This window comes from Dermacentor andersoni, chromosome 10 (assembly GCF_023375885.2).
Source record: "Dermacentor andersoni chromosome 10, qqDerAnde1_hic_scaffold, whole genome shotgun sequence".
Classification (NCBI taxonomy): domain Eukaryota; kingdom Metazoa; phylum Arthropoda; class Arachnida; order Ixodida; family Ixodidae; genus Dermacentor; species Dermacentor andersoni.
In genome coordinates, this window is record NC_092823.1 from 69,164,383 (window position 1) to 69,177,868 (window position 13,486).

Consider the following 13,486-nt stretch of genomic DNA (forward strand, 5'->3'; position numbering starts at 1 on the left):
TATGTTGCTAGTCTGTGCAGGCGCGCAGGCGCAAGTGACGAGATGCGTTTAAGACGAGACGCGCTATCAACGTGATCCGTAGCCTCCCTCGCCATTGTGGCTCCATATACTTCAAGCGCCTAGAACCCAATTCTTTCACGCACCGTAAAATCTAGGGCTACGTCGAAATTTCACAAAATTGCCTTCGCAGATTTCTGAAAAATACACGGCATTCATTTTATACAATGTCCATACACAAGTGCGACGTGTAAATACTTGTTCTTGCGTCATATATTGAATCATTTTCGCACTAAAGAACTAAGAGCTAGCAACATGGCGGCGCCTCCCTGGTTGGCAATTTTTTTTGCCAAGCTTTTCCTCTAGGGCTGGTATACAAGCTGCCTGCCGCCGGGCTCTTATTTCACGCTTCCCACTGCCGATTTGGCTCCGTCTAGCGCCAGAGGGCTTGGCGGCGGCATCTATCTGCAGAGCCGCGAAGTCCACGGGTGACGAGAGTTAATTTCCACCGGGCAGCAGAGGAATTTCAAAGTTCTTAGAGCGCAGCTCTTTGGCGTCCGTTCCTGGGTTTCGCGTCGTCGTCGGCGTTGTCGTCGGCCTCGTAACCAGCTCCGCCCCCCTTTCATCCCCCCAGCGCTAGCAGCGACCGACTGATACCGCTGGATGCCGCTGACGCCGCTAGAGAGTCAAGATAACGTGACTGCATAGAACACCGTCGCCGCCATGCAGAAAGAGGAGGAAAGGGTCCCCCCCCCCCCCCCCCCCCTGTTCTTGTGTGGCGGATAGGGTGCTCTTCAGTTGCCGACGCGCCGGTTATTTCACGTAGGCCCCGGCACGTCGACGAATACGTGACCACCTTCCCACGGCTAGACCTGGTTCTTAGCGCTGCGGAAGCGAGGGTATCATATTGTTTGTGTCGGCATCGGCGGCGTTGTCCCTGAAACCAACTCCGCAGCTGGGGTTGACTCACTATCGGCGTCAGCGGCATCAGTCAGTCGCTGCTATCTCTTCCCTCCTCCCTTTATCGTGTTGTCCGCTTGCTGCGCGCGCTTCTGCCCCCATCGTTTGCCGCTGGGTGTACACGCCGCCCCCCTCCCCCCTCTTCCTGCGAGTCTCCGGTTGTCAAAGCGCCGGCTCGAACTTAATTCCTTTCTTCGCTCCTCCTCCAATGCAACCCCTGTGCGGTGGCAATCAGAGAGCCAGATCGGTGGCGGCGGATGTGTATATGTGCACCGCCCGAGCCGAAATTGCCGCTGCCGTTCACCCTGTGCAGTGGCAATCAGAGAGCCAGATCGGTGGCGGCGGATCTGTATATGTGCACCGCCCGAGCCGAAATTGCCGCTGCCGTTCGCCACTGCGAAATTATCTTGCTGGTAGTAGCTGCCTACTTCGCCCCTACCGCACTCACGAAAGACGTCGTGCACTTCCTGCAACTCGCATTAACCGTCCATCGATCCACACCGTTGTTAGTAGTGGGGGACTTTAATGTTGACATAAAGACAAACAGCAATTTCCTAACACTTATGCGGGAGAACATCCCGTTCCTCTCGCTCGTAACGCGTCCCACGGCTGTGACAACCTCGCGAGGCACTTGTATAGATCTCGTCTTTGAGAATCAAGCATTGGTGTACCAAGTCGAACATATATCAGTCTATTTCTCCGACCACAAAGCTTCCTTCATGACTGTCAAGAACTGTTAGTGGAGTCTTTGTTAAAGGAATACGTGTGAAAAATAAAAAAAAAAATTCTGTGATAGCGCATACATGTGTTGCTCGATTTCTTTGCCTCAATCTATCGAAAAGGTGAAACAGCTTATTTGCTGCGCTCAAATTTCGCATTAGGAAGTAACGTAATCGTCGGTAATTTTTTTTTGTCATTATTATTATTCATGAATTGGACGTACGCAGTGACATAAACCCTTTTACGCAAGCTGTTGGCGTCAGATAGGTTGATTGCAGAGTGACACATATCTGGCGGCGCATACCCAGTAACCCAAGTGGGCGTCAAAGAGCAAGGTAAAGTTGTAGACCAATTGGTGAGACGTTGCGAATAAAACCACAACAGACACAGGAAGGGGGGACAACCACCCTGCGTTGTAGTCTCCCTCCATGCTGTGTCTGTAGCGGTTTTATTCACAGCGTCAAAGAGGCTCATTGAAGAGCGGCGCATAACCAATGCTACATGGCCGGTGATCCAAGTTGGTTCTACGACTGGTTTCCGCCCGATGCGCCATTCATTATAACCATGCAATAACCAATGACACAAGCAAGCGGGAAAATCTTTGTCCGGAAGCTTAATCAAACTGGTGACACGTCGATTCTCGCCAAAAGCATAAGTGAACGCTTGTGGTTGGCCTTGAAGGGCTTCCCACAAAAAGAAAAAAAATATGTATACTGTATTCAGCGAAATATAATTTCTTGTGCGCACGTCTTCGGTAACTGGCTCTGGTGTGACATGCTTATTTCTGTTTTGTGTTGCGTGCGCAGTCGTGTAGTTAAATTGTTAGGGATATATATATATTGACACATGTACTTATCTTTATCGGGCGACCACGTTTCGCCGCTTAACAAATGTAATCGCACAGCGAGGGACGCGCCTGCATGATCAGACGTTTCTGGAAAGTTATCGATGCTTCTACCCGGCTGTCTGTTTCGCCGAACCGTGTGTTATCTGATTTCATCGCGTAACGCGAATGGTGTAGAACCTTGTGGAAGGCACGCGCGTCCGAACGATTAGTCTGGAACATTCGACGACTGCTCTATAAAAGCCGACGCGCTTGACCCGCTGATCAGATTTCCGACGATCGCCGACCGTGTTCGCCGCTATCGTTGTGCTATAAGTGTAGCCTGTTTTGTGGGCACAGGTTCGCCCAATAAAAGCTAGTTTTGTATTCCACCGTACTGCTTCTTTCTTCACCGTCACTACCACGCGACATCTGGTGGAGGTGCTTTTCGTTCATGTACGGGACGCCCCCGACAAGCCGTGATCCCAGCCCAGACCGCAAAGAGAACACCAACGTAGTCCCGGACCATCGAGCAAGCCGCCGTCTTCAACAGCTGCCCCCGGAGCACCGACTTCTACCTGAGAAGACCAAGAAGATTGTGGCCAAGGCAACCCCGATGGCAGCCCCAGCGTCCCCCATCGTGCTGCAGCAGCCCAGGGAACCACCGACGTTCCGCGGTTCCACATTTGAGGACCCGGAAACCTGGCTGGAAACGTATGAGAGGGTCGCTACGTTTAACAACTGGGCAAGCGACGACAAGCTACGACATGTCTATTTCGCATTGGAGGACGCCGCCAAGACGTGGTTCGAGAATGGAGAAGCCACCTTGACGACGTGGGACCTCTTCCGAAGCGGCTTCCTGCAAACATTTCAAAGCGTCGTGCGAAAAGAGCGAGCCCAAGCTCTACTGGAGACAAGAGCGCAGCTGCCGAATGAGACGATCGCGATCTTCACTGAGGAAATGAGCCGTCTGTTCCGCCACGCCGACCCCGAAATGTCCGAGGAGAAGAAAGTACGTCTACTGATGTGTGGTGTAAAAGAGGAACTTTTCGCCGGTATGGTAAGAAGCCCACCGAAGACCGTCGACGAGTTTCTTCGTGAGGCGACGAGCATCGAGAAGACACTCGAATTGCGGAACCGCCAATTCGACCGACGCACCAAGCCAACAAGCTACTCCGGAATTCAATCACTGGCCACGGACGATCTATGCGAGACCATCAGGGCCATTGTGCGCGAAGAACTGCGCAAGGTCTTGCCATCGTCGTAGCCTCAAGTGGCCTCGATCGCCGACATCGTGAAAGAAGAGGTGCACCGATCGCTAGGAGTTCCTGAGCTGCAACCACAATTACCGCAGCCCCAGCCAAAAGCGATGACATACGCCGCCGTCGCACGCCTTCCAGGTCCCCCTCCGCGACCACGCCAGGGCCCTGCAACGACGCAATTCCGTCGTCCACCGCCGCCGCCGCCAGCACGCCCACCCGTCGCCCAGCGCACCTACGCGAGGAAGACGGACATTTGGCGCGCCCCCGACCACCGCCCGCTCTGCTACCACTGCGGCGAAGCCGGCCATGTGTACCGCTGATGCCCATACCGCGACCTGGGATTGCGAGGCTTCGCCGTAAACGCACAGCGCCCGAGGGAAGGTGAACGACCTCGTGACATCACCGACTACGTCGCCGCTACTCAGTGGAGCCCTCGACGACCATCGCGTTCGCCATCACCAGGCCGCTACCTGTCGCCGCAGCGCCGGCCATACACTGGCCCAGCCCGGGGCCGGTCAGCGAGCCCATATCCGGAAAACTAAAAGCAGCAACCGATGGAGGTGCGGTTGCTGTTCGTCGAACTGACGAAGATCCTCTGCCGCCGACGAAGACGACGAATAAACGATCTCGACGACATAACAACGACACGCCGCCGTCCCGACGAAGTCAGGAAGGCAAGACTACACCGACGAACGACGACTTGACGACGCGACGTTCCAACTTCAGTTCAACACGACGCAGCCGTGATCCGACGCCACGACCTAACTGCAACGCCAGACAAAGAACCACCGCCCTCGACATGCTTCTCGACGGCCACGCAGTCACTGCCTTAGTCGACACAGGGGCCGATTACTCCGTAATGAGTGGACACATCGCCGCCCAGTTGAAGAAGGTTAAAACTGCACGGGAGGGCCCCCAAATTCGGACCGCTGGAGGACACCTCATTACGCCGACTGGAATATGCACGGCAAGAATAACCATTCATGACCGGACTTACCCTGCCACCTTCGTTATTCTCCAACAGTGTTCACGAGACGTCATTCTCGGCATGGACTTCCTGAATCAACATGGCGCAATCATCGGCCTGAAGTCGAAATCGATAACGCTGTCACAAGATCAAGCGATACCGCCGGAGAGTTGTCGTAGTCACCACGCCTTGAGTGTGCTCGAAGATCAAGTGAGCATCCTGCCGCGTTCCAGCATTATTATTTTCGTCGGCACTGAAACACCCGCTGACGTAGAAGGCGTCATCGAGGGCGACCAACATCTACTGCTCGACCGTGAAATCTGCGTCGCAAGAGGGATCGCTCGACTCCACGGAGGGCAAGTGGAAGTTATGCTAACCAACTTCAGCCAAGAGTTCAAGCACATCAACAAAGGGCACGACAATCGCATACATGGAGGAAATTGTGGAAACCAGCAATGCCTTTGTCCTCTCGGATTCAGCCGCATCTACCTCGATGAGCATTATCCCCGAACCAGACTTCGACGTGAATCCAAGTCTTCTTATGAGTAAGCAGCAACAGATCAGAAGTCTTCTCCGACGATACAAAGACTGTTTTCGACGTCATCGAGGATTCGACAAACACCAGTTGCAAAGCATCGCATAATAACCGAAGAGAGCGCTCGACCAATCCGCCAGAGCCCTTACCGAGTTTCGACGCGAGAACGTGAAGCTAATAGGCAACAAGTCGACGAAATGCTGCGCGACGACATCATCGAGCCGTCGAAAAGCCCATGGGCCTCTCCAGTAGTCCTGGTAAAGAAAAAGGACGGAACCCTACGCTTCTGCGTCGATTATCGTCGACTGAACAAGATCACGAAGAAGGATGTGTACCCCCTTCCACCGATAGACGACGCATTGGATCGGCTCTGCAACGCTAAATACTTCTCGTCGATGGACCTCAAGTCTGGCTACTGGCAAATAGAAGTCGACGAGAGAGATCGCGAAAAGACTGCCTTCATCACGCCAGACGGCCTCTACGAGTTCAAGGTCATGCCATTCGGACTGTGCTCGGCGCCTGCAACGTTTCAGCGCGTCATGGACGCGGTGTTAGCCGGACTAAAGTGGCAGACGTGCCTTGTTTACCTGGATGACGTCGTGGTCTTCGCCGGAAATTTCGTCGATCACCTTAGGCGGCTTGCGACAGTGTTAGAAGCCATCAAGTCATCAGGGCTCACTCTGAAGCCGGAAAAGTGCCGTTTCGCTTACGATGAGCTTTTGTTCCTAGGCCACGTGATCAGCAAATCAGGAGTACGCCCCGACCCACAGAAGACAGCTGCCATCGCAAAATTCCCGCAGCCAACCGACAAGAAGGCAGTGCGCAGATTCCTTGGCATGTGTGCCTACTATAGGCGCTTTGTCAAGGACTTTTCACGCATCGCGGAGCCGCTAACACATCTAACCAAATGTGATGTCGCGTTCAAGTGGGAAACACCTCAGGCCAAGGCATTTCAAGAACTCAACCGACGCATGCAGTCGCCGCCGGTACTTGCACACTTCGACGAGGACGCCGATACCGAAATCCACACTGACGCCAGTAGCCTAGGCCTTGGTGCCGTCCTAGTCCAGAGGAAAGAAGGACTTGAAAGGGTGATATCGTATGCTAGCCGGTCGCTGTCAAAAGCGGAAAGCAACTATTCTACGACTGAAAAGGAATGCCTCGCCATCATTTGGGCTACAGCTAAATTCCGCCCTTACCTCTATGGCAGGCCATTCAAAGTCGTCAGTGACCATCACGCATTGTGTTGGCTAGCTAACTTAAAGGACCCTTCAGGACGGCTGGCGCGGTGGAGCCTCAGACTACAAGAATATGACGTCACGGTAATATACAAGTCCGGAAGAAAACACTCCGACGCCGACTGCTTATCGCGCGCCCCCATCGATTCCCCGCCGCAAGACGACGAGGACGACGACGCCTTCCTTGGGATAATAAGCGCGGAAGACTTCACTAAACAGCAACGAGCCGACCCGGAGCTAAAAGGCCTCGTCGAGTATTTGGAAGGGAACACCGACGTTGTCCCTAGGGCATTTAAGCGCGGGTTGTCGTCGTTCACGCTAGAAAACAACCTGCTCGTGAAGAAGAACTTCTCACCAGTCCGCGCCAGCTACCTTCTTGTTGTACCGTCAGCGCTGCGTCCAGAAATACTGCACGCCCTACACGACGATCCAACCGCTGGGCACCTCGGATTCTCCCGGACGCTGTCGAGAATACAGGAAAGGTATTACTGGCCGCGTCTGACCGCCGACGTCGCCCGTTACGTCAAGACATGCCGAGACTGTCAACGACGCAAGACACCACCGATAAGGCCAGCAGGATTACTACAGCCGATCGAACCTCCTCGCCGACCATTCCAGCAGATTGGGATGGATTTGTTGGGGCCGTTTCCGATATCAACATCCGGGAATAAGTGGATCGTCGTGGCGACGGACTATCTCACCCGTTTTGCTGAAACTAAAGCTCTACCAAAAGGCAGCGCAGCCGAAGTGGCGAAATTTTTCGTGGAGAACATCCTGCTGCGACATGGTGCCCCAGAAGTCCTCATCACCGACAGAGGAACGGCTTTTACAGCAGAACTCACCCAAGCCATTCTGCAGTACAGCCAGAGTAGCCACAGGAGGACAACTGCCTACCATCCGCAGACGAATGGTCTCACGGAGCGCCTGAACAAGACCCTCGCCGACATGCTAGCAATGTACGTCGACGTCGAACACAAGACGTGGGACGCGGTCCTGCCGTACGTAACCTTTGCGTACAACACGGCGGTGCAAGAAACAACACAGATTACGCCGTTTAGGCTGGTTTACGGCAGGAACCCGACGACGACGCTCGACGCCATGCTGCCCCACGTCACTGACGAAGAGAATGTTGACGTCGCTAGCTATCTCAAGCGCGCCGAAGAAGCCCGACAGCTCACCCGCCTGCGAATCAAGAGCCAGCAGAGGACCGACAGCCGACACTACAACCTCCGACGACGCTTCGTCGAGTACCAACCGGGTGACCATGTTTGGGTCTGGACCCCGATACGCCGACGAGGACTCAGTGAGAAACTACTCCGACGCTATTTCGGACCCTACAAGGTCATCCGACGTATTGGCGCTCTGGACTATGAGGTCGTACCAGACGGCATATCGCATTCACAGCGGCGCCGCGCTCGATCTGAAGTGGTCCACGTGGTGCGCCTTAAACCCATTTACGGACGCTGACAAACTTCGCCATTTTTGTTCTTTTCTTTGCTACGAGTGCTTTTGTTTATTACCTTCGTTTGTTTGGAGCATCGGGTCGATGCTTTTTAAGAGGGGGGTATTGACACATGTACTTATCTTTATCGGGCGACCACGTTTCGCCACTTAACAAATGTAATCGCACAGCGAGGGACGCGCCTGCATGTTCAGACGTTTCTGGAAAGTTATCGATGCTTCTACCCGGCTGTCTGTTTCGCCGAACCGTGTGTTATCTGATTTCATCGCGTAACGCGAATGGTGTAGAACTTTGTGGAAGGCACGCGGGTCCGAACGATTAGTCTGGAACATTCGACGACTGCTCTATAAAAGCCGACGCGCTTGACCCGCTGATCAGATTTCCGACGATCGCCGACCGTGTTCGCCGCTATCGTTGTGCTAAAAGTGTAGCCTGTTTTGTGGGCACAGTTCGCCCAATAAAAGCTAGTTTTGTATTCCACCGTACTGCTTCTTTCTTCACCGTCACTACCACGTGACAATATGTGCGTTGTCATAAATAACATAAAGCAGTTAGCGCCAGTGCTTGTCTCGTCTCCTCTGTGGGTTGTCCAGGGTGTTTTTGCTGAATTTTTCCACCTTTAAGAATCGGTTGCTTCTTAGTCCGGTTTCACGTGCTTCAGTTGCATTCACCGATGTTCGTGGTACATAGCATAACAGACGCTTTCTCGGTTTTGCAATGTCACTGCGAAATTCCTTCCGTCCTATCAGGTGACTTCGGTTACTACAACGAAGACGGAAGGCTGTTCATACAAGGCCGCCTAAAGGCCACCATAATACCGACCAACATATGTACTGGACTTCCTGAAATCGAGGAGTGCCTTGCATTTGATCCCAGCGTTGCCGAGGCCGCCGTCGTACCGGTTTCGGGCTCCTACGCTAAAGGATTGCCTGCAGCCGTCGTTGTCACCGAAAGACGAGGAAAGTCGAGATCTTGCAGAGGAGATCAAGAACTTCGTCAGAGGTGCGGCATGACATTTCAGACATTAGGGGGCTTTAGAAGCCGAGGACCCAAATTAGAACACGCAGCCTACCGGCGTTAAAAAAACAACGCCAAGAGAGTTAAAAAAAATGCAAAGAGCCTACAATGGTGTGAGGAATTTCGCATGCGCTAAGCTACATGGATACGCTATTCCTGAAACTCTCTATGTTCTTTTTTTTTTGCGTCGGCTCAGGATTCGTTTTTTTTGTCCTGAATGCAATCGGACATAACAGCAGCTCTAGAACAGGAAAATAAATCAAAGTCTGGTCTAATTGAAATAGGCAACCATTTGTACCATCAGTGAGCAACGTACGTGCGTGTATAAAAAATGGTTGACCAGATTTTCTGCGTTATTGTTCTGTAGGTGGTTTACAGATAAAAAGCAATGTGTGCATTGAGGAAACAGGGTAACAGCTCCTACTTGAAATATTATTATATCATACAAAGTTATCAAACCAAACAAGCGACACCATACATAATAATAATTGATTCCCGCTATTTGTGCCGAATCAGCTTCAGCATTAAATGTTTTCACTTGCCCAAGAGTCAGTCCAAGCCCTTATAGCGTTGAATGCACGCATCCAATATGAATAAGCGATGCTTTCTTACTCACACCTGCAGTCGAGGTAAGGTCACGGAAAGCCAAAGCCGCTTTATTCACTGACTGGCTTGTCCGCGCAAGTCACAGCACTCGAAGAACGGCATTATTCGTAGTGCCGTGAGAGGTGTGGGTGTTGTCATCTTGCGTAAAGCAATCGCTTGTGCCTAGTATACTTTGTTTTTATAGATTATATATTTTCCAGGAAGTGTAAAGAAAATGAAAGAAATTGCGTTAAGCCATCTGCTAACAAAAAGTGATAGTCGGCTGTTTGCATGCCGTCGGCGTCAGGGTCCCCGCTTCTAGGATGACGCAAAGATTGCAACTTGCTGTCTGTGCGAGCCATGCCACAGGATGCCATACTATGCTTGCAGCAAAAAAAAAAGTTGCCGCCGCATCGTTCAAGTAGCGTGACATTGCTACGACTTGCCACGCCAACACGCTGTAAAAATGTTTACGCCCATAGAGGTACTCAATTCGTCACATGGCTAATGACCAACCCTTATTGGGGCCCTAAACTTAGTGAAAAAACGTTGCCGATCTGTTAGCGAGACTCCTGCGAGCATGTGAGCCAAATACTATTGCACTGCATGGAGCAGAAAATTAACTATCTGCTGTCAAATGCAGTGAAAAATCGCTTGCTTTCTCTTTCGGCATGGCGTCATGCAGCGTCATGGCAATCAGTGGGATCCACAACAGTTATTGGCTGATTTATTAATCGCAAAATAACTTCAGTAATACAGTAACTGCTCATTTGAGTTAAATAAAATAAAAATTAAATGCGCTCTACGCTCTGAAAATTTCAAAGTCAGTATTGCCTTTCAGGCGAAGAATTGATTGTGATGGAAAATTATTAGACTGCTATAGGAGGTAAGGTTAGTCGTTTCGGTAGCCTATAATGCTGTTAAAAAAATGGAAAATGATAGTTGTCCCGGGCCAGGAGGAATTTTCGTTCAACTACAAGGCTTTTCTTTCGAGGAACCCGTATGGGTTTCCTTTGTAGCAATTATCTACGTTTGGGTGAACGTCACATTTTCCGTTTATTAATTTCTTCTCTTAGGTTATATTACCTTGCTGGTTCCCGCAGAACTATTAGGTCATAAAATTCTGTAAGCATTTGCTTACTAATTAACAGACAAGCACGAACACATCTCACTCGATGACCGCAGACACTCACTGTCGGACCACTGGCGTGATCAAGAGGTGCAGCAGCGGCGAGCGAATTCCCCCTTCGTGCTGCCTCTAGTTTCGACGCGAACTAGATTCGCGAGAACACAACGCACACGAAGCCATCAGCTATCTGAGGTCGGCTAGCCTTGGAACCCAGCGCAGATTGGCTCCTAGATGGGACGCGGGCAGCGTGCTCAGCCACCGCAGTTGAAGTAGAAGCAGAGATTAGTATTAATGTCCCCATTCTTCGCCAATGCTGCAGAATGGAGGTGCCACTGTGACCCAAGAGGTGCGAATCCTTAAATGTATTCAAGTATGTGTGAGTAACTCTGTGTGCTTACACTCTCACCGACATTCTTTCCACGACAAGTGTCATACATCACCTCTTTCCTCGTGACGCAGACAGCTAACATCCGCAGGAAACCAAGCTATGCTTATGTCATCCGCTATCACTGTACCTCGCCAGCTCAATGAATATTCGCGTCATTTAGAAGAGAACGCTGCTTTGTATGAGCGTGTTTTTTAGTAATATCAGCAAACAATGCGATGATCCGAATCCATATACCGAACGTGGACACCTCCTTCACCATTTATGGCATAGAGCGATTCTCTGGGCTTCGAATTCTATTTCGTTTACGGGGTACGGTATCACTATAGGAAGTCGTTGAAATTTGACGCTTATATTTGTTTATTTCAGAGCACAGGTAATGCAGCTGTAAATGACCGCTAGTGATTCCTTGACTGAAATTTGCCTGGCTTTGTAGAATTTTACGGGACACTAATGTAATTCTGAATCTTTCAGAATGCCTGCCTGATGCTCCTGACATGGATGGTGGTATTTTCTTCATTGACGCCATTCCAAGGAGTGGGTTCGGGAAGATCAAACGACGTCTCTTATCTGAAATTCTACCCTCTTTAACAAGAATGGATGCGCCCTGCCGTAGGGCAGACATGTTACCTGTGCAGTCTTAAGCGTTTAAAATTGGTAGCCATCAAGCCATCATCTTTAGTCAGATACCTGTATACGACCACTGAAATAAAGAAGTGCTTCATAGCTGGGTGTAGGCTTTTAATATCATAAGCATAAGCAGGTGCAACAGAAAGAACATACTATTTTGGATATGTGCTTTTCTTGGCCCACTATCCCGGATTGTTGCACAAGTTTTATTTGTAGTAAACGAGTATAACTTGCCTCTATTGGCGGTGACGCTCTGGGGAGATATGAGAGCGAATGGGAGCTTTCACAGGAGAAGCTAAGCCTGCACGGACAACCACGTTTCGCAGAAAGGTTCCACGACGGGCCGTGATGCCCTTTCTGTACGGGAGCTACCATCTTGACCTTTTCGATTGCTGGAAACTTGCGGGACGGAGGGCGCCGGGCAGACTGCTTATAATCTTGCGTTGGCGATGGATAAAGGCGGTTCGTCCCCATATGACGGGCAAGACGTCGGCTCCCTTTCCAATGCTGCACCTCAAACATCGATCTCTATACTGCGTTTCATACAGAGCACTCAACGCTGTGGAGGCTATAAAGGCTTGTTTAAGTGGCTTCGTTCTCACTTGGATAAAGTTCGATGCATCTTGACCGCGATTGTGCGCGACTGTTTTTAATGTAGGCTCAATGTTGAATGAAACAGGTTTTAATCCTTAGAAACACACACACTGTGGTATACGGCTGCTAATGCGTTGTTTTAGATAATATTTATTTTTGTTGATTTTTTTGTGTTCTTTATTTGCAACCCGCAGCGAGGAGCCTCCCGTACCTGTTGGCGTGCAGCGAAGCGTGGGCGGAACGCGCGGAGTGATCTCTTTTTGTGACCGAACTACTTGCGTAGCTTCCACAGCGGTGACTGCTATCTATGGAACCGAGTGTAGATGTGTCTTTTCCGCTTTGTCGAGAAGTCGTCCCTTTGGAGATGAGTGCCAGCGTCACAGCTGCTTGACTCGTGCGCTTCCTTAGTCTCCTTAAAAGGGTCCGGAACCGGCCCTCGAGCTCGGTGAACAAACACTGTCCGCGTATAACAAACGCTCGTGTGAACATCTCAGCCGAATTCCGCAGTCGCGCGCGACGCGACGAGATCGCAGGCGTAGTGCGGTCGCCTTTCTCTCAAACGCTATCTGTGAACGGAAGCTTCCTCGTCACTATTCCAAACTGCATTAGTTTGTCACACGCTAGATTCCCATATGCAGTTGCAGCCAGTAACCGACATCAATCGAAAAGGGTGTTTGAATCAGTGCTCTTCTTCTTACTGTTACTGCGTATATTTACGGACGCAGTTTCATAAATGCACTAAAGGAACAGAAAATATGTGATTCGAATTTCCATAACAATTACGTACTTCCAGAAGTACGACTATCGTACTATCGCCAGCGCTTGTACTGCCAACGCTCGGCCGCGCCCGCCCGCGTAGGTATCAAACTCGGCCGCCCTGCTTATGAGCCTCCTAGCCGTCGAGAGTCGCCAATTTCGATTGACTTTGAATACTCAACCACCATCGAACTAGGCGAAATTGAAGGCCAGGACACACTTGCGCGTGATAGCACGGCCTCACTCCTAGCCGCTCCTGGCTGGACGCGCACAAGGAGCGGAATGGGTATGCTATCCGTCGGCCAAAATTATTCAGCACGAAGCTCGTCCGCACCATGTAGCACGGCCATACTGGAAAACATGAGTGTGAGCGCGCACTCCAGCCATGTCATGCAGATAGCGAACCCGGCCATGGTTGATTAGTGG

The 13,486-nt window shown here is 51.1% G+C and overlaps 1 protein-coding gene across 3 annotated transcripts in view; it reads left to right on the forward strand.

The window, feature by feature from the left end:
• LOC126544016 (uncharacterized) overlaps window positions 1–11,770 on the forward strand; it is a 169,015-nt gene extending 157,245 nt beyond the window's left edge. Inside the window, exons 11-12 of one of the 3 annotated variants that reach the window (XM_050191192.3) lie at window positions 8,714–8,966; window positions 11,555–11,651. In XM_050191192.3, coding sequence (XP_050047149.2) covers window positions 8,714–8,966; window positions 11,555–11,567 — 266 coding nt within the window. In that variant the 3' untranslated portion in view covers window positions 11,568–11,651. Of the gene's footprint in view, window positions 1–8,713; window positions 8,967–11,554 lie in introns of those variants that run through there. The other 2 variants (XM_055062447.2, XM_055062448.2) reach the window with 2 other exon arrangements.
• The last annotated feature ends 1,716 nt before the right edge of the window (window positions 11,771–13,486 follow it).